The sequence below is a fragment of the Mastigoproctus giganteus genome, chromosome 3 (assembly GCF_048544385.1).
Source record: "Mastigoproctus giganteus isolate SK-2022 chromosome 3, ASM4854438v1, whole genome shotgun sequence".
NCBI classification, from domain to species: domain Eukaryota; kingdom Metazoa; phylum Arthropoda; class Arachnida; order Uropygi; family Thelyphonidae; genus Mastigoproctus; species Mastigoproctus giganteus.
Genome location: NC_143577.1, coordinates 180,002,396 through 180,027,087, shown reverse-complemented (window position 1 = coordinate 180,027,087; position 24,692 = coordinate 180,002,396). Strand labels below are relative to the sequence as shown.

Here is a 24,692-nt window from a genome sequence, read left to right as displayed (position 1 = left end):
GGCCACATCTTGAGTACTGTACACAGGTCTGGAGGTCTCATTTTAAGAAGCATGTAGAGCTGTTGGAATCAGTACAGAGAAGGGCAACAAGATTAGTGAATGGAACAAAGTGTTGCGCTTACGAAGAAAGGCTTAAGTTTTGCAAATTACAGTGTCTGGAGACTAGGCACCAACGAGTTGATCTGATTGAGGTATATAAAGTGTTGAATCCCATCAGCACTGAGCATATTCAGTGCTGATGGGATTCTTCCTCTTGCTCTGAATATTCATCTGAGAGGGCATAAATTCAAATTGTGGAAAGAAAGTTGTATGATAGATGTGCGAAGTTTGCCTTTAGACAGCGGTTGGTTGATTGCTGGAACAAACTTCCAACTGTTGTGGAAGTTGATAGCTTAAACAGATTCAAGGCAGAACTAGAGAAACATTTGGAGCAAGTGGATGGGTGAAATGAGAATAAATTCAAGAACTGGACAATCTTTTGTTGTGAATGAATAGGTGAAATGAGTAGTAGTTTTTTTTTTTTTTTTTTTTGTATTATGTGCCACCACTAATGCTAAAGAGCATAGTCAGATTATGCAGGTGTACAGATAATAAAGGAGCACTACAGCATTCAATGTTTTAAATTTTGTGTTTTTTATCAGAATTTTTACTGCTAATAAATGAGTTAAAGTTGAATGAGATAAAAATAAAAGGTTTGGTTAAAATGTTTGGTGATTGATTTTAATTTCTGAAGAATTCATTTAGTATAAAAAAAAAATGTGAACAGGCTTTTATGTCTTTTGCATATGCCCACAACAAGTGTTAACTTTCAATCTGGTCTAAAGCAAGCTTTCAGTGAACACTTAATTTTCTCAACTGTCTCCTGAAAAAAATACTTTATTTCTGTCCCATACATTGAACAGTGGCACAAACAGCTTAACACATTCTTTAAAAATGCTGAATTTAAGATTGTGGCCAGACCAATATGGAAATTACACGCTATACTGATCGCCCAGCCTGTTCCTCTTTGGCAACACAAATTAATGACCTGGTATACAACATTTCTTGCTGTGATTGTGACTCATCTTACATGGATCCACATGATTTCCTTTGAATTTTAGAGTAAAGCAGCATGAGTCCTCAGTTCATGTTTCTCGTTCAGCAGTGTCAGAATTAGCCTTTCTTGTCATTAATGAAAAACATACATTTTTATTCAATGAGGCCAAAATACTTGGTGTCCAATGTAATCATGGCAGACAATGAATTTCAGAAACCATCGAAATTAAATTACATGAGAATTCTATTAACATTCACTCTATGTATATCTACTCTCTGATTCTTGATCTTTTACATACATGCATGAAGCAAAATAATCTCTATTTAAGATTCATTCTCACATATACGCCCTAATTTCCATTCCTGTGATCATGTCATATGGTCAAAAAGTTCTGCCAGCTTCAGCAAGAAAAATCGTTTTTCAAAATTTACATTAAACTTTTTTAAAAATTTTTAATTGTGTTCAATTGATTTTTTAATTGTTTTAAATTTATTTTTTTACTATAATCATTTTGTGTTAATGTTATATTCATTTTAATTTCTGGAGAGTATCATACAGAAATGTTCTACGTATCATATTGAGATAAATTTCTCTTATTCTTCTACAAATAAGCTTAATAAAAAAAAATTTTAAGTTTTATAATAAAAAAAAAAACATAATTCTACAACTAGCACATTTTGTTTACAATAGAGAGACACTTTTACAATATTTAAATAGGTTGATATCATCTGGTAGATGATGTAGTGGGAAAGGCTGGTTTTAAACATTGTAACATAGATACAAGTGTGATATACAAATAAAAGTTAAATAGGTTATAAATTCTAATGTTCTACATTCAAAAAAAAGTGTATAATTTTATAATTACATGCAGTAATATCACATTTCCTCAAAATGGAATGGAAATTTAATTTATCTACCATTTTGTGACTGAAGAAATTACAACAAAACATGGAACCAAAAGTTCAACGAAAAACTCCAGGTCAAACTATGGGTGGGCTGCATATGAGAAGCCATACTTATAAGCTAATGAAGCATACAAGTACACAGAAGTAGTTTTTTTTTTTTAAAAGAATTGCTATATCAGTACGGTTTTGTAGTTGTATGAATAGGTGTGGAGTTCTGCTGTTATGATATAATTTAAATAGAAATAAACAGTTATAAAGATAACACTGTTCTAGCTGATGCTTACATAGTGTGCATAGTGTTAGGGGGAAAGGTGCCTCTGGTGGTTCCCACATCTGCATCATATGAACTCTGTGGAGGCAAACAGTATACTGTGAAAGCCAGAAAGTGTTATGTGTTGTTTTTTCATAGGGCTCCTGGTGGGACCCCACGTTGCTTGCACACACTCATGCTTACAATTGGTTAATCCCCCACCCCATTCAAAAAATCAAATTGTATTGTATCTAACAGGAAAAAAAATTTGGACTTTTTAAATAAAAGCTGCAGCTGAAGTACTATCAAGCAGTTTCGTCATGCATATTTGAATAGTAATTTCAGGTAATAATAAAAATAATAGTAACCAAAAATATACTTTAGTGTGCTGTATTTATCTGCAAGTACAGTATATATGAGATGGGATCAAAAAGTTCAGGCCAGAACTGATATTTGGGAAAAGATGAAGCTTACCAGTTAATTAGATGACCTCCTTCAATGTAGTCTTCTGGAGGTTTCCTAATAGGCTTTTTTCCTGAATACCTTCCTTAGTTGTTGCAAATCTGTGGCCTTTGTAGGGAACTTTAAGTTATAATTATATTTTATTATACAGATTTCTCACACTTTCAAAAGTGTGATTATTATACACATTTCACACCATCCAAAATCTGTCAATTCCTTTGCACCCCTCTGCACAGGAGACAACATAGCCTCACCAATCTTGTACATTCAGCGTGCTGAACCCATTCAAGGCCTTCCAAATTATTCCTAGTTCGATATGATAATGTATAATGAATACAGTTATTTAATCTCAATTTTTAAAAACATTTATTTCATGTGAAAATTAGAGGCCTTGTGGTTCATTGTTTTGTTTGTTTTTTTAATGTTGTTAAATTGTTTTTTTTTTTTTTTTTTAATAAACATGCAAAAAAAAAGATACTTTTCTGTGCACAGTAAAAACAGGTTGCCAAAAATTAAATTTCCAAAAATAAACAATGCTACCCACAAAACTTTTGATACATTCATATATTCTTTTTGTTTTATCAAATATCAAATCTAGGTAGTAGTGGCAAGTGATGCAAGAAAGCAAGTGTGTGAGCTTATGCAGCATCAGCCAAAAAAAAAAAATTCCAAAACAATTCCCTCTAAATATTTGCCCATTTCCTCATTAAATTTATTTAACCTATCAACTTCCACAACAACAGATGGAAGTTTGTTCCAGCAATTAACCACCCACTGGCTAGAGGCAAATTTCCGCACATCTATTCTGCATCTGTCCTTCCTCAGTTTCAATTTATGCCCCCTTAGGTTCGTAATCTGAACAAGTGGAAGAATCACATCAGAATTCAGCGTGCTGAACCCATTCAAGGCCTTATACACATCAATCAGATCACCTTGCAGGTCCCTAGTCTCCAGCTGCTGCAATTTGCAGAACTTAAGCCTCTCCTGGTAAAAGGATCCCTTCATTCCCCTCACCAATCTTGTTGCCCTTCTCTGTACACGCTCAAGCAAATCTACATCCTTCCTAAAATGAGGCCTCCAGACCTGCATGCAGTACTCAAGGTGTGGCCTGACCATTGCCTTATACAGAGGGACAATCACCTCCTTTTTCCTGCTAACAAAATTCCTGTATATCATTGACAACACCCCATGACCTGCCCTGGCAGCCTGTCTACATTGCTCAGAAAACTTCATATCTGAAATTTTCTTCATATAGGTGAGTACTACTGATTGGTTTGTCAAACAGAATGGAGCTTAGTGTTGTATGCAAAATATTATCACAAAAATTGATACATTTTTTAGTAATATTAGATATAGAATATACCTTAAACAATGAAAATGGTTGTTGATATTTTAATTATATTTTGTTTGTTATTGTTAGCACCTGAAGTACTGAGAAACAAAGGCTACAATAGATCACTTGATATGTGGTCCGTTGGGGTGATTGTTTATGTCAGGTAAGAAAGAAAGAAAGAATTGTAGAGCCCTTCACTCTTTGTTTTGATAAGAAAGATTACTACTTTCCATATTTCTGTACATTATTTTATTTGCACATTACATGAATTGATACATGTTTATCCTAATTGGTGTTACCTGCTGCTCTCTCAAGACCTTATAAATTCTTTCTTCTTCTTCTTCTCTTTTTTTTTTTTTTTTGGTTTTTGTGTATGTGCATGTTATTGCTAACCACCTTAACTTTAACCTTAATCTCTGGTCACTAAGAGGCACTATTCTTGCCCCTTAGGATTAAATTTAATTTGACAAGGCCACTTAAACGAAAGATCGATGTCTCTTAATGACCTTGAAGATGAAAATAACCTTCCTGTGACTAAAATAGAAAAATGAGTATTCCAGTCCTCTTCCCTTGGAATCTTTGTTGAAGTTCCAGTCAAACAGCCATCTAGAAAAGCTAGAATATTTTCAGACACAGAAAATCCCCTAACACTGCCTCAGAAACATGCAAAGATAAATTATGATAGGTACGAGGGTATCCATGTGTTGGACAAGATTTTGCATCTCCGGCGAATGCTAAGTTTTTATTTATATTTAAAAATATAAATAAAAACCTAGTGTTATATTTTAGCCATTTTATTGACTTAATTGTTAAATTAAATTATTTTCTATAAGTTGTTGTTGTTGTTGTATGTTTTACGGCGCAACGGGAGCTATAGGCCATTATGTGCCAAACAATGATAGGATTTTCTATAAGTAGCTTTATAGTCCTAGTCAAGCACCTTGGTTTATTTTGAATTTGGATAGCGAATTTGAAAGTTATTACTTAGTGTCTGTCTATTTTATTGTTCATGACTTGCCGCCATTGTTATACGATATGGAAAAGCGTAATGTGTATCCCGAACTTGATAGCGTAAGGTTTAATGTAAAACTAGATAGCAAAATACGTAGCACTGTATTAGAAATTATTATTATCCATATGGTGCAAGGAAGCCTGAGGCTTAAGCTGCACCAGGCAAAAAAAAAAAAATTTTCTGCTTTACCCTGAGAGAGAGAGAGAGAGAGAGAGAGAGAGAGAGAGAGAGAGAGAGTGCATTTCAGAAGTAGAAGGGAATCAGCAAGAAAGAGAAGAATGATGATATCCAGCTCGGGACCCTGAGTTTGCGAAGCTCATACTCACCAGATGTGAGCCTTTAGTATTATAGATTAATCAATTAAAAATGTATTAATTAAATTAAATTTTATTGTTAATTAAATTGTACTTCAATGGAATCATGACCCAGACTAGAGCAGCAAAGCAACGAACACAAAGTAGCTGTAGTACTGTGACTTGGGGATAGAACCGAAGGGGGCAATTCTCCAACGCATCACAGTCTAAAAAAATGTGCGAAGTGTGAAATGTTTTCAGACCTGTCTAGAACAGCACATGATCTAGCCAAGGAGAATGTCTTTGTTTGTGGTTGGTGCAGAGACTGTGAAGAAATTAATATAAGAGCCCATCAAGCTCTCAGCTGCCCAACTCAACACTAGAGTTCAGTCCTATGCATCAGGAAACACAGCAGCAATCTCCAAGGCAGAATGTGCTGATCCCAGGGGAGCTACTTATTGTCGGTGACTCTATTGTCAGAGAGAAGGGGAATATATTATGCAAAAAGAATAGGTGGAACAGGACCAAGGTATGTCAGCAAGGGACAAAAGTTTATAATGTTGTAGAGCAGATATCTTTTAAGGGCACAAAAGGTGATATTGTTGTACACTTTGGCACTAATGACCTTAAACGTAGCAGATCTGTAGATTTACTTAACAAGTACAGGTTAGCATTAGTAGAGGCATAGGATGCAAGAAAGCAAGCTTATGCAGCATCCGCTAAAAAAAAAAAAAACCCACTCCCATTTAACCCCTCCATTCGTTCAAAATACCTCCAACTGAGCCTTAAATTTATTTAGGCTATCAACTTCCACAACAAGGGATGGAAGTCTGTTCCACCAACCAACTACCTGCTGGCTAAAGGCAAATTTCCGCATCTATCATACATCTGTCTTTCCTCAAATTGAATTTATGCCATTTCAGGTGATTATTCTGAGCAAGAGGAAGAATCCCATCAGCATTGAATCTGATTGGTCCACTGGATATTGATGGTTCGGCTGTTGATGATCCTGCTCAGATAGCAAACAAACTGAATGAGTATTTTGCATCTACATTCACACATGAGGAGTTATTTAGGTTTGAAAATGGCAGAAGGTTATCAAATTGTAGCAGGGTGCTTAATAACTGAGAGCAAAGTGGAGGAGAAATTGTTGAAGTTAAACATAAGAAAGGCACCTGGGGTGGATGGGATCTATCCAGTTATATTAAAGGAGGCGGCAAAGCAACTAAGCAAACCCTTAGCCATAATTATGAGAGCATCCATGGACTCAGTGTAGATCCCCACGGACTGGAGATGTGCAAATGTATCCCCAATTCACAAAGGGGGTTTCGAAGGATGACACGAGTAATTACAGACCAGTTAGTTAAACTTCTGTTCCGGGTAAAATTATGGAGTCACTGGTTAAAGATGCATTGCAGGATCTTCTAGACAAGACTGCAACAATAATTCAGACACAGCATGTGTTTGTTAAGGGAAAGTCTTGTCTGACAAATTTGATAGGATATTATGATGTGGTTACAAAGGAACTGGAGGCAAAAAATTATTTTTATATCATATATTTGGATTTCAGGAAAGCTTTTGACACTATTGCACATGGAAGACTATTGTACAAATTGGAGCAGAATGGTATTAAGGGTAAGTTGCTACAATGGATAAAAGGATGGTTGAGTGGGAGAACATAGAGGGAGGTAATTAATGGGTGCTGCTCTTTGTGAACTAATGTTATTAGTGGAGTCCCACAGGGTTCGGTTTTGGGTCCACTGTTGTTTTGTATATTTATCAATGATATTGATGAAGGTATATCAGGCATAGTGTCGAAGTTTGTAGATGATACAAAGGTTGGCAGGGCTGTTAATGACAGTAATGGCAGTGTGCTACTGCAACAGGATCTATATAATTTGGGCATATGGGCTGAGAAATGGCAACTGAAGTTTAACCTTGACAAATGCAAAGTACTGCATATGGGTAGAAGTAACCCCCAGAGAAACGTACCAACTGTGTGGTACTACACTTAAGGTGGTAGAAAATGAAAAAGACCTGGGAGTAATTGTGCAGTCAGATATGAAGTTTTCTAAGCAATGCAGACAGGCTGCCAGGGCAGGTCATGGGGTTTTGTCAATGATATATAGGAATTTTGCTAGCAGGGAAAAGGAGGTGATTGTCCGTCTGTATAAGGCAATGGTCAGGCCGGGCCTTGAGTACTGCATACAGGACTGGAGGCCTCATTTTAGGAAGGATGTAGATTTGCTTGAGCATTTACAGAAAAGGGAAACAAGATTGGTGAGGGTAATGAAGGGATCCTCTTACCAAGAGAGGCTTAAGTTCTGAAAATTGCAATGGCTGGAGACTAGGCACCTGCGCGTTGATCTGATTGAGGTGTGTAAGGCCTTGAATGGATTGAGCACACTAAATTGTGATGGGATCCTTTCACTTGTTCCTTACGAACCTAAGGGGGCATAAATTCAAATTAAGAAAAGACAGATGTGGAATAGATGTGCGGAAATTTGCCTTTAGCCAGCGGGTGGTTAATTGCTGGAACAAATTTCCATATGTCGTTGTGGAAGTTGATAGGTTAAATAAATGTAAGGAGGAACTGGACAGGCATTTGGAGGGAATGGTGTGATTTTTTTTTTTTTTTTTTTGCTGATACTGCGTAAGTTCATACACTTGCTTTCTTGCATCACATGCCACTACTACTACTACTATTGAGCATGCTCAAACCATTCAAGGCTTTATACACATCTATCAGATCACCTCGCCAGTGCCTTGTCTCCAGACACTGTAATTTACAAAACTTAAGCCTTTCTTCGTAAGAGCAATCCTTTGTTCCATTCACTAATCTTGTTGCCCTTCTCTGTACTCGTTGCAGCAGCTCTACATCCTTCTTGAAATGAGGCCTCCAGACCTGTATACAGTACTCAAGGTGTGGTCTGACCATTGCCTTATACAAGGGAATAATCACCTCCTTATCCCTGCTTGAAAAATTCCTGTATATCATTAACAAGACACCATGAACTACTCTTGCAGCCCGTCTGCACTGTTCAGAAAACTTCATAACTGCCTACACACTTACCCCCAGGTCCTTTTCATTCTCTACCACTGTCAGTGTAGTACCACAGAGTTGATTCATTACACTGGGGTTATATTTTCCAATATATAGTACTTTACATTTATCAATGTTAAATTTCATTTGCCACCTCTCACCCCATCTGCTCAACCTTGAATGGATTCAGCACTCTGAATTAGCATTAGCATTAGTAGAGGCATTTGATGCAAGAAAGCAAGCTTATGCAGCATCAGCCAAAAAAATAAAATAAATAAATAACCCACTTCCACTTCACCCCTCTGTTCATTCAAAATACATGTCGAGCTGAGCCTTAAACTTATTTAGGCTATCAACCTCCACCACAAGGGATGGAAGTCTGTTCCACCAACCAACCACCCGCTGGCTAAAGGCAAATTTCCGCACGTGTATCCTACATCTGTCTTGACTCAATTTGAATTTATGCCCTCTCAGGTGATTATTCTGTGCTAGAGGAAGAATCCCATCAGCATTGAGCATGCTCAAACCATTCAAGACTTTATACACCTCTATCAGATCACCTCGCTGGTGCCTAGTTTCCAGACACTGTAATTTGCGAAACTTAAGCCTTTCTTTGTAAGAGCACCCATTTGTTCCATTCACTAATCTTGTTGTCCTTCTCTGTACTCGTTCCAGCAGCTCTACATCCTTCTTGAAATGAGGCCTCCACACCTGTATACAGTACTCTAGGTGTGGCCTGACCATTGCCTTATACAAGGGAATAATCACCTCCTTATCCCTGCTGGAAAAATTCATGTATATCATTGACAATACTCCATGAGCTACTCTTGCAGCCCGTCTGCACTGCTCAGAGAACTTCATATCTGCCTGCACAACAACCTCCAAGTCCCTTTCATTCTCTACCACTGTCAGTGTAGTACCACAGAGTTGATACGTTGCTCTGGGGTTGCTGTTTCCCATGTGTAGTACTTTACATTTGTCAATGTTAAACTTCATTTGCCACCTCTCCGCCCATCTGCTCAACCTTTCCAGATCCTGTTGCAGCAGCATATTGTCAGGAGTGTCCTTGACAACCCTGCCAACCTTTGTATCGTCTGCAAACTTGGACATTAAGCTTGATATACCATCATCAATATCATTTATAAATACAGAAAACAATAATGGACCCAACACTGAGCCCTGAGGGACTCCACTAATAACATTAGTCCACAATGAGCAGTGTCCATTGATTACCACTCTCCGTCTTCTCCCCCTCAACCACCCCTTTATCCATAGCAGCAATTTGCCTCCAATGTCACACTGCTCCAATTTGTGTAGCAGTCTTCCATGTGCAACAGTATCAAAAGCCTTTCTAAGATACAAGTATATAATATCAAAGCTATTCCCTGCATCCAGTTCTTTTGTGACTGCATCATAGTATCCAATCAGATTGGTCAGGCAAGACTTACCCTTAACAAAACCATGCTGTGTCCGAGCTATAACTGAAGTCTTGTCTAAATGATCCTGCAGTGCTTCTTTAACCAGTGCCTCCATTAATTTTCCTGGAACAGAAGTTAAGCTCACAGGTCTATAATTACTTGTGTCAGCCTTTGATCCTCCTTTGTGAATTGGGGTCACATTTGCACATTTCCAGTCTATGGGTACCTAGCCTGAATCCAAGGAAGCTCTCATAATATGGCTAAGGGTTTGCTTACTCCCTTTGCTGCCTCCTTTAATATAACTGGATAGATCCCATCCACCCCCAGGTGCCTTTCTTGTGTTTATCTTCAAGAATTTCTCCTCCACTTTACTCCCAGTTATTTCAAGATTCTGTAGCTTACTGCTAGAGTTGAATACACCTCTGGCATTCCCCTCGCTGAATAACTCCTCATGTGTGAATGTCGATGCAAAATATTCATTTAGTTTGTTAGCTACCTGAGCAGGATCATCAACACTTGACCCATCAATATCAAGTGGACCAATCTGATTCATCCCCTTCCTTCTAGAGTTTACATGAGTAAAGAACTCTTTGCTGGTTTTCTTTGCATCCCTTGCCAAGGATTTCTCCTGCCTCACCTCCTTTGTAACTTGGTTGCATATCAATTTGTATCTATCATAGGCTTCTGTGTCATGTGTTAATTTGTAAGTATCCCATGCATTTTTCTTCTCTGCCATATGCTTCATTAATTCATCTGACATCCATTTTGGCCTAAACCTTGAACAATATTTCTTAGTTGGTATGTAAAGCCTAGTAGCTTCCAAGATAAGTTCTTTGAATGCTTCCCATTTTGAATTTGCTGTTGGTAACATCATCAGTTGGTCCCACTGTATAGAATTTAAGCCGACCGGGCTAGCCGAGTGGGTAAAGTACCTGCACGGCAACCCAAAGGTCGCGGGTTCGATTCCCGCCTCGGGCTTGGATCAAAGTACTGCAAAAACCTTGGGAGGTGCAATATGGCCACAGAAGCCGATGCGCCAACAACTACTAAAAAAAAAAAAAAAAAAAAAAAAAAAATAGAATTTAAATACTGTCTCAGTCCATCGTAGTTGCCTTTACGGAAGCAATAACTCTTCCCTTTACCCCTAATGGTAGTTACCTTTTTGAGTAAATCCAACTTCAGCACACTGTGATCACTGCCACCTAGTGGTTCATTTATCTGCAGATTCTTAATGCATGAAGAATCACTGCTGATAATCAAATCAAGAGTATTACTCCCCCTAGTTGCCTCCCGAACATGCTGATGTAGAAAACAATCATCCAATAAATCCACAAAAGCCCTGCTAGTGTGTGAGTGACCAGCCCCCAAATTCCAGTCAATATCTGGGAAATTAAATCCCCCATTATAAGACTCTCGGATGTACTGGCCCACTCTATTTCCCTGTACAGTTTCTTATTATACTCATCAGAGTCATTAGGCCTATAGCACACTCCTACTCTCAATTTTGATCTCCCAATGCTTATGTCACACCAAACTGACTCAACTCTGCACTGTCCAGCGATGTCGACTGGCTTCACTTCCTTGGTTTTTATGTGTTTCTTAACTAATAGCATAACACCTCCCCCCTTCCTATCCTGTCTATCCTTTCTATAGACGTTGTACTCCCCAAATTGCAGTTCTGCATCCCTTATATCTGTGTGACACCACGTCTCTGATATCCCAACAATATCTGCCTTCGATGTTTTGAGCAATACCTCAAATTCATCAAATTTATTTACTAAACTCCTAGCATTGGTGTACACGCAAGTATACCTGCACCTGTTTCTATTCTTAGCTACCCTAACACAACCCATGTGTTTACTTGTACCGTAATGGCTCCCAGCAGTCTCTGAAATATCGTACATCTTGTTTTTCAGGCTTCTGCTCATTCTAGTAGAAGCAGTGCAAGAATCTCTTTCACCTCTGCCAGTGGCTACTGTCAATCTATTGGTCTTTGTCTCCCCCCCCAAGCTAGCAGTTTTCCGACCCACCTAACACTGCCTCGATAGCATCAGTAAATATTCTTGCACACTTTCTATTTAAGTGTATCCCATCCGTGTAGAAGCAATCTCTCCTGTTAACAAGTACAGTCCAGGCTGAAAAAAATTCTGCCCCTTGAGCCTTGCACAATCTTTCCAGGGCCGAATTGATCGACAAGGCTCTCATCATATAATCCCTCCTATCGTGTCTGGGCAGAATTGCAGACACTTTCAAATTCAACCCTAATTCTCGACTTTTGTTCAACAGTGACCTGTACTTGTTAAGTAATTCTGCCGGTCTCCTACTCTGATGGGATCCTTCCACTTGTTCAGATTACGAACCTAAAGGGGCATAAATTCAAATTAAGAAAAGACAGATGTAGATTAGATGTGCGGAAATTTGCCTTTAGGCAGCGGGTGGTTAATTGCTGGAACAAACTTCCATCTGTCGTTGTGGAAGTTGATAGGTTGAATAAATTTAAGGACGAACTGGACAGGCATTTGGAGGGAGTGGTGTGATTTTTTTTTTTTTTTTTTTTTTTTTTTTTGGCTGACGCTGCATAAGCTCATACATTTGCTTTCTTGCATCACATGCCACTACTACTACTACTACCTTTCCAGATCCTGTTGCAGCAGCATACTGTCAGTAGTGGCCTTAACAACCCTGCCAACCTTTGTATCGTCTGTAAACTTGGACATTAAGCTTGATATACCATCATCAATATCATTTATAAATACAGAAAACAACAATGGACCCAACACTGAACCCCGAGGGACTCCTCTAATATCATTAGTGAACAATGAGCAGTGTCCATTGATTACCACTCTCTGTCTTCTCTCCCTCAACCACCCCTTAATCCATAGCAGGAATTTGCCTCCAATGCCACATTGCTCCAATTTGTGCAGCAGTCTTCCATGTGTGACAGTATCAAAAGCCTTTCTAAAATCCAAGTATATAATATCAAAGTTATTCCCTGCATCCAGTTCTTTTGTGACTACTGCATCATAGTATCCAATCAAATTGGTCAGGCAAGACTTCCCCTTAATAAAACCATGCTGTGTTCGAGTCAAAGCTATAACTGAAGTTTTGTCTAGATGATCCTACAGTGCTTCTTTAACCAGTACCTCCATTAATTTTCCTGGAACAGAAGTTAAACTCACAGGTCTATAATTACTTGGGTCAGTCTTTGATCCTCCTTTGTGAATTGGGGTCACATTTGCACATCTCCAATCTATTGGTACCTCTCCTGAGTCCAAAGAAGCTCTCATAATTATGTCTAAGGGATTGCTTACTTCCTTTGCTACCTCCTTTAATATAACTGGATAGATCCCATCCACCCCGGGTGCCTTTTTTATGTTTACCCTCAACAATTTCTCCTCCACTTTCCTCTCAGTTATTACAAAATCATCTAGCTCACTGCCAGAGTTTACTTCACCTCTGGCATTCCCCTTCCTGAATAACTCCTCATGTGTGAATGTAGATGCAAAATACTCATTTAGTTTGTCATCCACCTGAGCAGGATCATCAACAGTTGAACCATCAATATCCAGTGGACCAATTTGATTCACCCCTTTCCTTCTAGAGTTGACATAGGTAAAGAACTCTTTTCTGTTTTTCTTTGCATCCTTTGCCAAGGATTTCTCATAATCTGCCTTTGCCTGCCTAATCTCCTTTGTCATTTGGTTTCAAACCTGCTTATATCTATCATAATTTATATGTATCCCATGCATTTTTCTTCTCTGCCATATGTCTCATTAGTTCATCTGACATCCATTTAGGCCTAAACCTTGAACAATATTTCTTAGTTGGTATGTAAAGTCTACTAGCTTCCAAGATAAATTCTTTGAATGCTTCTCATTTTGAATTTGCTGTTGGTAACATCATCAGTTGGTCTCACTGTATAGATGGCGCCTCCGTAGCCAGGTGGGAAAGAGCAGCAGTGCGTAGCACACGCTTCTTGATTAGACCGGGGTTCGAGCCCGTCACCACCAAATACGGAGGATGTGGAAAGGTCAGGGAATAACCACCACATATTCCCGGAGCAATATGGCCTTAGTTGCTAATGCTCATAAAAACCAAATAACAAATAAACCCACTGTATAGAATTTAAATTCTTCTCAGACCATCGTAATCGCCTTTACGAAAGCCAAAACCCTTCTCTTTACCCCTGATAGTAGTTACCTCTTAGAGTAAATCTCACTTCAGCACACTGTGATCACTGCCACCTAGGGGTTCCTTTATCTGCAGATTCTTAATACATGAAGAATCACTACTGATAATCAGATCAAGAGTATTACTCCCTCTAGTTGCCTCCCGAACATGCTGATGTAGAAAACAATCATCCAATAAATCCACAAAAGCCCTGCTAGTGTGTGAGTGACCAGCCCCCAAATTCCAGTCAATATCTGGGAAATTAAATCCCTCATTATAAGACTCTCGGATGTACTGGCCCACTCTATTTCCCTGTACAGTTTCTTATTATACTCATCAGAGTCATTAGGCCTATAGCACACTCCTACTCTCAATTTTGATCTCCCAATGCTTATGTCACACCAAACTGACTCAATACTGCACAATTCAGTGATGTTGACTGGCTTCACTTCTTTGGATTTTATGTGTTTCTTAACTAATAGCATAACACGTCCTCCCTTCCTATCCTGTCTATCCTTTCTGTACACATTGTACTCCCCAAATTCCAGTTCTGCATTCATTATATCTGTGTGACACCATGTCTCTGATATCCCAAAAATATCTGCCTTTGATGTTTTGAGCAATACCTCAAATTCATCAAATTTATTTACCAAACTCCTAGCATTGGTGTACACGCAAGTATACATGCACCTGTTCCTATTCTTAGCTACCCTAACACAACGTACTGTACCGCAATGACTCTGAAAGTATTTCAGAGACTCCAGCAGTCTCTGAAATACCCTGCCTCTTGTTTTGCAGGCTGCTGCTCATTCCAATAGAAGCAGTGCAAGAATCACTTTCTCCTCTTCCAGTGGCTACTGTTAATCTATTAGTCCTTGTATCCCTCCAAGCTAGCAGTTTTCCGACCCACCTAACACTGCCTTGATAGCATCAGCAAATATTCTTGCACCCTTTCTATTTAAGTGTATCCTATCCCTGTAGAAGAAGTCTCTCCTATTAACAAGTACAGTCCAGGCTGAAAAAAATTCTACCCCTTGAGCCTTGCACAATCTTTCCAGGGCCGAATTGATCGACAAGGCTCTCATCATATACTCCCTCCTATCGTGTCTGTGCAGAATTACAGACACTTTCAAATTCAACCCTAATTCATGGCTTTTTTTCAACAGTGACCTGTACTTGTTAAGTAATTCCCCCGGTCTCCTACTCTTAATATCATTTGTGCCAACGTGTACAATAATATCATCTTTTGTGCCCTTAAAAGATGATATCTGCTCTACAATGTCATCAACCTTTGCACCTGGTAGACATACCCTGGTCCTCTTCCACCTATCCTTTTTAGATACCATGTTTCCTGTTTCCCTGACAATAGAGTCACCAACAACTATTAGTTCCTGTGGGACTTGTAAGTCAGTGTTAAAAATAAAATCGCGAGTTAGTGTTAAATTTGAAAGTGTCTGGAATTCTGCTCAGACACAATAGGAAGAAGTGTATGATCAGAGCCTTGTCAATCAATTTGGCTCTGGAGAGACTGTGCAAGGCTCATAGTGTAGAATTTTTTCAGCGTGGTCTGTGCTTGCTAACAGGAGAGACTGCTTCTATAGCTTCAGCAGCCTAGGGAAACACTTAAATAGAAAGTGTGCGAGAAGATTTAAGGAAAATATTCTTGGAAAACTGCTAGCTGGGCAGATTCATAGACTAAAAGATTAACGGTAGCTGCAGGCAGAGGCGAAATCGATTCTTGCACCGCTTCTATTGTAATGAGCAGCAGCCTAGAGAGCAGCTTGCTGGGGATTTGAATAGCTGCTGGGAGTCATCATGAAACAAGTAAATACATGAGGTGTGTTAGGGTACTAAGAGTAAGAACAGGTGCATGTATACTTGCATGTACACCAATGCTAGAAGTATAGTAAATAAATTTGATGAATTTGAAGTGCTGATCAAGACATCAAAAGCAGATATTGTTGGGATATCAGAGACATGGTGTCAGTGATTCTGTACTGATTATGTCAGACAGACATAATCAGTACAGAATTAGAATTTGGAGAGTACAATGTGTACAGAATGGATTGACAGGGTTTGGCTGTAGATGATCATTCTCAGATAGCTGCCGAACTAAAAGAGTATTTTGTGTCTACATTTACATATAAGGGTGTTTTTCCAAGAGGAGAGTACCAGATGTTTATCAGACTCTAACAGGGAATTAAATGATTTTATAATAACTGAGAGCAAAGTGGAGATGAAATTGTTGAATTTAAACATACGAAAGGCACCTGTGGTGGATGGGATCTATCCAGTTATATTAAAGGAGCCAGCAAAGGAAATAAGCAAACACTTTGCCATAATTATGAGAGCATCCTTGAACTTGGGAGAAGTCCCCACGGACTGGAGATGTGCATATGTATCTCCAGTTCACAAAGGCGGATCAAAGGGTGACTCAAGTAATTGCAGACCTGTTCGTTTGACTTCTGTTCCAAGGAAAATAATGGAGTCACTGGTTAAAGAATCATTGCAGTGTCATTTAGACAAGACTGCAGCAATAATTGAGACACGGCATGGGTTTGTCAAGGGAATTCTTGTCTGACCAATTTGATTGGATACTATGATGTGGTCACAAAGGAACTGGATGCAAAAAATAATTTTGATATCATATACTTGGATTTCAGGAAAGCTTTTGATACTGTTGTACATGGAAGACTATTGTACAAATTGGAGCAGTATGGCATTAAGGGCAAGTTGCTAGAATGAATGAAACGATGGTTGAGTGGGCAAAGGCAGAGAGTAATAGTCAATGGGTACTGCTCTACATGGACTAAAGTTATTAGTGGTGTCCCTCAGGGTTCGGAGTTGGACCCATTGTTGTTTTGTTTATTGATGAAGTGCTCATGTCTGGTGAGTATGGGCTTGGCACACCTAGGGTCCTGAGCTGGATATCATCATTCTTCTCTTTCTTGGTGATTCCCTTCTGTTTCTCTCTCTCTCTCTCTCTCTCTCTCTCTCTCTCCCCCCCCCTGATAATCTAAAATCTTCTGCTGGGAACCCAGTATGGTCTCTACTAGAAAATCACAATGCTGAATATCATATTACCACTCAACAAAAAGCCCCAAACACAAGAAACATCAAGACCTACACTTTCCTAATAGTCCATTCTGTAGTTTTTTTCACTATTCTACTGGTGAAAAACCAGTCACGTTTCTTTATTCAGAAAGGTCTGGAATGATTAGTAGATGCTCCTAAATAAGTTAAACAGCTACAATCTGGTGACATTCTGATAGATATTTAGAACAATCAGCTTTTCAAACCAGAGCTATTGAAAAAATTTTGATTACAGTAGGTCCCCATAGCAAATGGCAAATATGCTATGGGGACAATTTTGGCAAACTTACATAGCAAATTTAATCCAGGGATTTTGGTATAAGCTGAAAACTGTGGAAGTCTAACATTGCTTAAATGTGATATATTAATTGATATATATAAATTTGTTTAAATAAGTGTGAAAGCTAAAAAAGTAGCTTATAAAAACAAAATACTATTATAATAGTATATAATATTATTATAATAGTAAATTGTGTGCTGTGGTTGGACGAGTTAACGTCTGTAATCACAATACAAAAAAGATTTAGAACCATTACAATAAAGACACACAGGAATTCCATAACTAACTGGATGAAAAAGTTTAAAGAAACAGGTACCGCCAAGGATAAACCACGATCTGGAAGGCCAAGGACAGGTTGTTAATAGTGAGAGTTATTTGGAAATGCTGCAGAATTATTTTATTCCTGAACTTACACTTTTAGGGCTTATAATTACTTTATTCCTGAACTAACACTTTTAGGTTTATAGGTGATACAGTGTTTCAACAAGATGGTGCATCTTGTCACTTTGCTCTCAGTGTTAGGCAGTTTCTGAATGAAAATTTTCCTGTCAGATGGATTTGGAAAAGGTAGACTGATCTCATGGCCACCACATTCATCAGATTTGAACCCATTGGATTTTTTCTGTGGGGACATGTTAAGACTATTGTTTATTCAACAAAACCTCACTCTTTAGATGATCTTCAGACTTGGATAGCTAATGTGATTCTGGGTATTACTGAAAATCAGCTGCAAAACGTATTTGTAGAACTTCCGAATCATATCTCAGGTTGTATACATAATTATGGCGCACTTGTTGAGAATTAACAATCCCAAGTATAAATGCATGTAAAACTGCACAAGGACTTTGTAATAACCCTGTATACAGAATCAAAATTTTTGGCATAAAACTAAACTGCATATTTCCCACCTTGTCAAAATCAGCCCGGTAGAAGAGAAAGGACAAATTCTCCTTCTCTTTAAATAGATACACATGTAGGAACTTTTAAGAACTTTTTTTTTTTTTTTTTACATACAAAATTACTTTATTAAATTCACTAAAATTGTCCTGAATTGTTTCTGCAAGTGTATGTAAGCAATGGGCTAAGCAAATAGTGATTCCTTACAAGGAAATATATTAATGAAAATGTTGATATATATATATATATATATCAACATTTATATATACATATATAAATATATACAGGAACTCCCCGGGCCGACCAGGCTAGCCGAGTGGGTAAAGTACCTGCCCGGCAACCCAAAGGTCGCGGGTTCGATTCCCGCCTCGGGCTTGGATCAAAGTACTGCAAAAACCTTGGGAGGTGCAATATGGCCACAGAAGCCGATGCGCCAACAACTACCAAATCAAAAAAAAAAAAAAAAAACAGGAACTCCTCGACTTACGTAAGGGTTGCATTCCTCGGAATGCTACGTAAGTCGGGATTTCCCCCATACTTGTGCAGCACTCACAACTGTGTTCACAGAATTGATTGAATCAAAATATAAATGTTCAATGAACATTTATATTATTCAATTTTTTATCTCATGCGCAGGAAAAATTACAAAAGCATGCAATTTAAAAAAATTTCAAAATTATAAAATTACAAAAAAAGAGAGGAGACAGGCATAACATCAGTAAGTTTTACCTCTCGAGCATCGTTGCCAGAATCGACATCTTCAGCTGATAAGTATGCCACTGCAGAGGTTGAGGGCTGTGGAGATTTAGAAGGGGTCGGCCGGTCAACCTTACGAAATAACATATTAATGGATGACTCGAGGGTGGCTTTTTTCTTTTCATCATAGATTTCTTTGTAGCAAGCAAGCATATTCACCCCCTCTGTTAACTTTTAAGAATCGTTCGCTATCAGGATCCATCTTCTCAAACCTCGCCATAGCCATCTCTCTGGTGATGAAACGTCTTGGCTCCTCATTTGGTTCATCTTGAGCTTTGTCAGCATTTTCTTCTTTCACTATCGCTGCCTGCAAGTCAGTAAGTTCTTCGTTAGATAATTCCTTCTCTTCTTCTTCTATTAACTCCTCCACGTCTTTGGTATCAACCTCCAGCTGAAGTAGCTCTGCAACCTTTACATGTGGACATGTGTTTTTGTAAATGGCGGCTCCTAGAACGTCGGTTCAGCTCCACCTCGTATCCCTGTGAAGAACAGTATCACTACCAGTGGGCCAGTTATGTGTGTGACGTAGGTTTCCGTGTACTATGTTGTGTTCTGTTGTTGTGTCTGGCCCCTTGGCAACCCAGGCACATTGGTCACTACACACATAATACACACAAACCTACATCACACGCACACACACACACGTACCTGGCCCATTGGTAGTGATACTGTTCTTCACAGAGATACAAGGTGGAGCTGAACTGATGTTCTAATAGCCACACTTTACAAAAACACATGTCGACATGTAAAGGTTGCAGAGCTACTTAAGTTGGAGGTTGATGCCAAAGACATGGAGGAGTTAATAGAAAAAGAAGAAGAGAAGGAATTATCTAACGAAGAACTTATTGACTTGCAGGCAGCGATAGTGAAAGAAGAAAATGCTGACGAAGCTCAAGATGAACCCACAGAAAGGTGGGCCAGTCCCAATTGTGCTCATAGAGTCTCAGTTCGAGACTCTGACCCACCTGATGTTGCCAAAAGGTGAGCCAGATTCCTCCGGAGGCCCACTCCATAGGAGGAGAAAAAAATATAAATTTTAAAAAAAATAAGTTCCCGTGGGATATTTATAATAAAATAAAATAAAAAAAATGTGAAGAGAAGGGGAAAAAAAGATGAAGAGAAAAAAAAAAACAAAGAAGAGAGGAAAAAGAATGAAAAAAAGATGAAGATGAGGAGGATGTATATATAGATATATATATATATTTGAGTTAAGTTATAATGTATAACATGAAATTAGAAATAATATTATAAAATAGATATAAATTAACTATCCTATTTTCTTTTTACATACTTGGATATATCTATATATATATCTATATATATATATATATATATATGTATATATATATAAAATAATAGATTAATGAAAGACAGAAGAAAAGGGGAAAATGCTCTCGTAGCGCATTTATATATATATAAAAAAAAAACAAAGAAGGAAAGAGAGATTTAGTTGGAGTTAGTTTGTTGATGGTTTGCAATCAGTGACTTCCGCCAGGCAAAGACATCTGCAGTGAAGGCTTGGAAGGCAGTGTGGTTAGTTGAGGTGCTGATAAGTTGATGGACCTGGTCTGGAGAGAAATCAGGGTTCTTGCTCTTAGGCAATCTCTGTATTCTTGATACTGGACACATTCAAATATTAAGTGGTGCCAATTTTTGCTCTGTCCACAGTAGCATAGGTTAGTATTTATAAACCCAAATTGATGAAGTTTTTCATTAAGTGATCCATGCCCAGTTATAAGGAACAAGGATTCAAGACTGAGGGAGAACCAGATCCTATTCTTTTTCAGCATCACAAAGGTCACATCTGGTAGAAAATTTCTGGTCATCACCCCCACAGCTGAGGTGTGCTGTGGGGGTGATGACCAGAAATCTGGTCTGCCACACATTAATAAGCTCATTTAAGCATCGAGCGTTCTCTCTTTTAACATCTGTATCTAAGGAGAGTTCTCTGTCAAGGATAAAAGCAGGAATGCCTTTCCTGAGTTGGCAGCAAAGACCTCTATAGATTATGTATGTCTAATGGAAGGCTATTACTTGGATTGCAGTTGTGGAGACTGTACGGCAGATACAATGGGTTGCCAAAAGCATTTCTCTCTGAATAGAATTCAGTTTCTCTCTCATTTTGACAATAGGAACCCGATGAAACCAATCTCTGACTGTGAAGGAGACCATTGGGAGAAAAACAGCCTTGTGGTAGAGCAGCAGGGTATACCTTTATAGTCCCCACTCTCTCCTCTACAACCTTTACAATCTTATCTGTAACTTCTTCATATGATTCGTCTTTTTCAAATCCTTCGAAGGCTTTTACGTGCTGTGGCATATTTCTGCCCAGGCCTTATTAATGTTTAAGATGGCATGGCAAATATTGTAAGATTTCTAAGTCTCTTAACGTAAAATTTTTCTCACCATCTACCGCAGATAATGCCTGAACAAATGTTGTGCATAAATAGTATGCTTTTAAATTCGAAATAACACCCTGATCCATAGGTTGGATGAGTGAAGTTGTGTTTGGTAGAAATATGACTCTCATGTTTGAATCGAAATCATCTAGGTGTGTAGGACGTCAAGGAGCATTGTCTAATAGAAGCAAAATCTTGAAAGGAACGTTGTTGTCTTTACAATATTTTTCAACCTCAGTAATGAAGCAGCATTTAAACCAATCCTCAAAGAGATATATTGTTATCCATGCTCTCTGGTTCGATCATTGCCCTTAAATGCACGAGGATTTCTAGAATGATACACAAACAGTGGTTTTAATCTGTAATCTCCTGCTGCATTAGCCCCAAGCAAGAGTGTGGCCCTGTCTTTTGATGCCTTGAAACCTGGCATTGTCTTTTCCTCTTTGGGAATGCACATTCGATCCGGCATTTTTTTCCAATACAGAGCAGTCTTGTCACTGTTACAAATTTGCTGCGTTGAATAGCCGCCTTCATCAATAATTTTTTCCAAAACATCACAAAATTTCTCTGCAGCTGCAGAATCGGCACTGGCAACTTCACCACATACTTTAACGTTGTGGAAACCAGCGCAATGCTTGAACCTATTAAACAACCCATTGCTTGCCACAAACTTGGGTTGGGATTCGCCATGCTTATCTTTATAAATACTTGTTTCTTTTGCTTGAATGGTCATTAAACTCAGGGGCACTTGCTTCTGAATCTGATTTTCCATCCATATTATTAACAGCTGTTCCATCTTTGATATGGGGTCCGGAAAATTGATCGCCAGCAATTTACCGTCGCGTCAGTTTATCGCATTTTACCGTCTAGAAGCAATGAGATGTGTTTGGTCAAATCATAAAAGGTTATTTTTTATTTAAGTTTCTGCCTTAAGCTATGATTAGCATATTTTTGGAATTCTATGAACTGTTAGGGAATAGTACAGAAATAAAAAAAACACATGTATGGAAATATGTAATTTTATAGGTAGATTATGTGTTTTAATAGTCACATGTATCACAAAAATAGTCAAAAAATCCATTATTTGAACAATATAACAATTGGTTAATTTTAAACTAATCATAAAAAATAACTTTTTATTTACGTTTCTGCCTTAATCTATGATTAGCATATTTTTGCAATTCTATGAACTGTGAGGGAATAGTACGGAAATAAAAAAAACACTTGTATTAAAATGTGTAATTTAATAGGTAGATTATGTATTTTAATAGTTACATGTATCACAAAAATAGTCAAAAAATCCATTATTTGAAAAATAATGGATTTTTTGACTATTTAGCTGATAAAAAATAACTTTTTTATCAGCTGTATACAATACATGGATTCCAGGACAAAATATTGCTTCCATTAGTTTATGCATTATTGCCTAACAAGTCTGAGGAAACGTATGTATCTCTGCTGAAAGTATTGGAAACGGCGATGATGAATGCTTGCAGAAGAGTTTTCCCTGACGCTTCGCAATGGGGTTGTTTTTTCCACTTTTCACAATGTATTTTTCGTTCCATTCAGAATAATGGATCGAAACAATGTTATGAAACTGATGCTAATTTTGATTTAAATATGCAAATTTTGGCAAGTTGCATTTGTGCCCATTCCAATTGTGACGGTCGTTTTTGAACAGTGTGTGAAAATGGTGTTTTTCCTCCAGAATCGCAAGAAGTTGTTGATTATTTTGAGGATACATGGATTGGATGCCCAACCAGACGACATTTTCGTCGACCACCAAAGTATTCCCACGAAATGTGGAATGTATGCCAGCTTGTTCTAGAAGGATTACCAAGAACAAATAATTCTGTTGAAGGGTGGCATAGAGGATTTGAGGAACAAGTCGCTGCTTATCATCCCAACATTTGGAAATTTATCGATGGCATTAAAAAAGAACAAAGTACTAACGAAATGCGCATTGAACAATATTTAAGTGGAAGTGATACGGGCAACAAAAAAAAAAATAAGTATCGCGATTGTTATGTATTAGCATCTTCTTAGTGCATATGATGAACGGGGTGATATTGTTGATTATCTAAGAGGTATAGTGCATAATATTTCTTATTAATAATTTACATACTGTGTTGTAAATATTACAGTTTCTTAGTAATTAATTATCCCAATGTGACTGATTCTGAAGATTGCATAAACATTCATTTTGAATTTTTGCAGTGATTAGTTTTGTTTAAAATTAAACAATTGTTATATTTATATTGTTCAAGTAATGGATTTTTTGACTATTTTTGTGATACATGTAACTATTATCTAAATACATAATCTACCTATTAAATTACATATTTCCATACATGTGTTTTTTTTTTATTTCTGTACTATTCCCTAACGGTTCATAGAATTCCAAAAATATGCTAATCATAGCTTAAGGCAGAAACTTAAATAAAAAATAACTTTTTATGATTTGACCAAACACATCTCATTGCTTCTAGATGGTAAAACACGATAAACTGACGCAGCGGTAAATTGCTGGCGGTAAAATATTTATGCGATAAACTGATGCAGCGGTGAATTGCCGATGATCAATTTTCCTAGACTCCTTTGATATAGCACCTGATTTCTGTTTTGTAATCACTGTTGATCTTAAGTGCGTTGATCCTTTGACATGTTCTTTTATAGGCGCACTGCCCTTTAAAATAGTATTCACTGTTGAAATGGCGAGACCTAATTCCCTTGCAACGGATTACAAACTTTGTCCTGCTTCATACTTCTTAATCATTTTCATCTTCATTTCTAAATCAATTTTGTTTCGTTTCCTGGCACTACCACCACTTGCACTTTTCGTTGGTTGCTTTCCCTTCATCATTCTAATATGTAAATAGGAATGAAGAGAAGTTTTTTTAAAAAATTTGTTTTTAATGATTGAAGATTTCGGTGAAGAGGAACACATTTCACCATAATAGCGTAAAAACCCACACAACTGCAGTATTATTGCAAATGCAATAAGATCAAGTTTACTACCCATTTATAATTAAATGCACTAACAGAAAAGCCCAATAAACTGGAAAGTGCAAATTGTTTTTATTGTTTTAGGGTCATGACCTCCAGAAACGTGCTTTAGAAAAATATCACAAAGCATTCGAAATTTATTCTTATAATGGGAACATATGGTAACGATGAAAGGGTAGTGCAATTTCCATTATAACTATGACCTTTTAAAGAGATAAATAGCTTAGTAATATAGCGAAATTTTCAACTTCCAAGGACTTGGAACAAATTACAAAAAAAAAAAAAAAAACAATGTGTTATTGGATTCACATTATGATATTTTCACAATACCTGCATTTG

At 37.7% G+C, this 24,692-nt stretch overlaps 1 protein-coding gene across 1 annotated transcript in view; it reads left to right on the top strand.

Annotated features, from left to right (window-relative positions):
* Nucleotides 1-24,692, top strand: part of LOC150088444 (serine/threonine-protein kinase D3-like) — a 550,939-nt gene that overhangs the window by 454,341 nt on the left and 71,906 nt on the right. Inside the window, exon 19 of the mRNA XM_090370161.1 lies at nucleotides 4,074-4,149. Coding sequence (XP_090226287.1) covers nucleotides 4,074-4,149 — 76 coding nt within the window. The remainder of the gene's footprint in view (nucleotides 1-4,073; nucleotides 4,150-24,692) is intronic.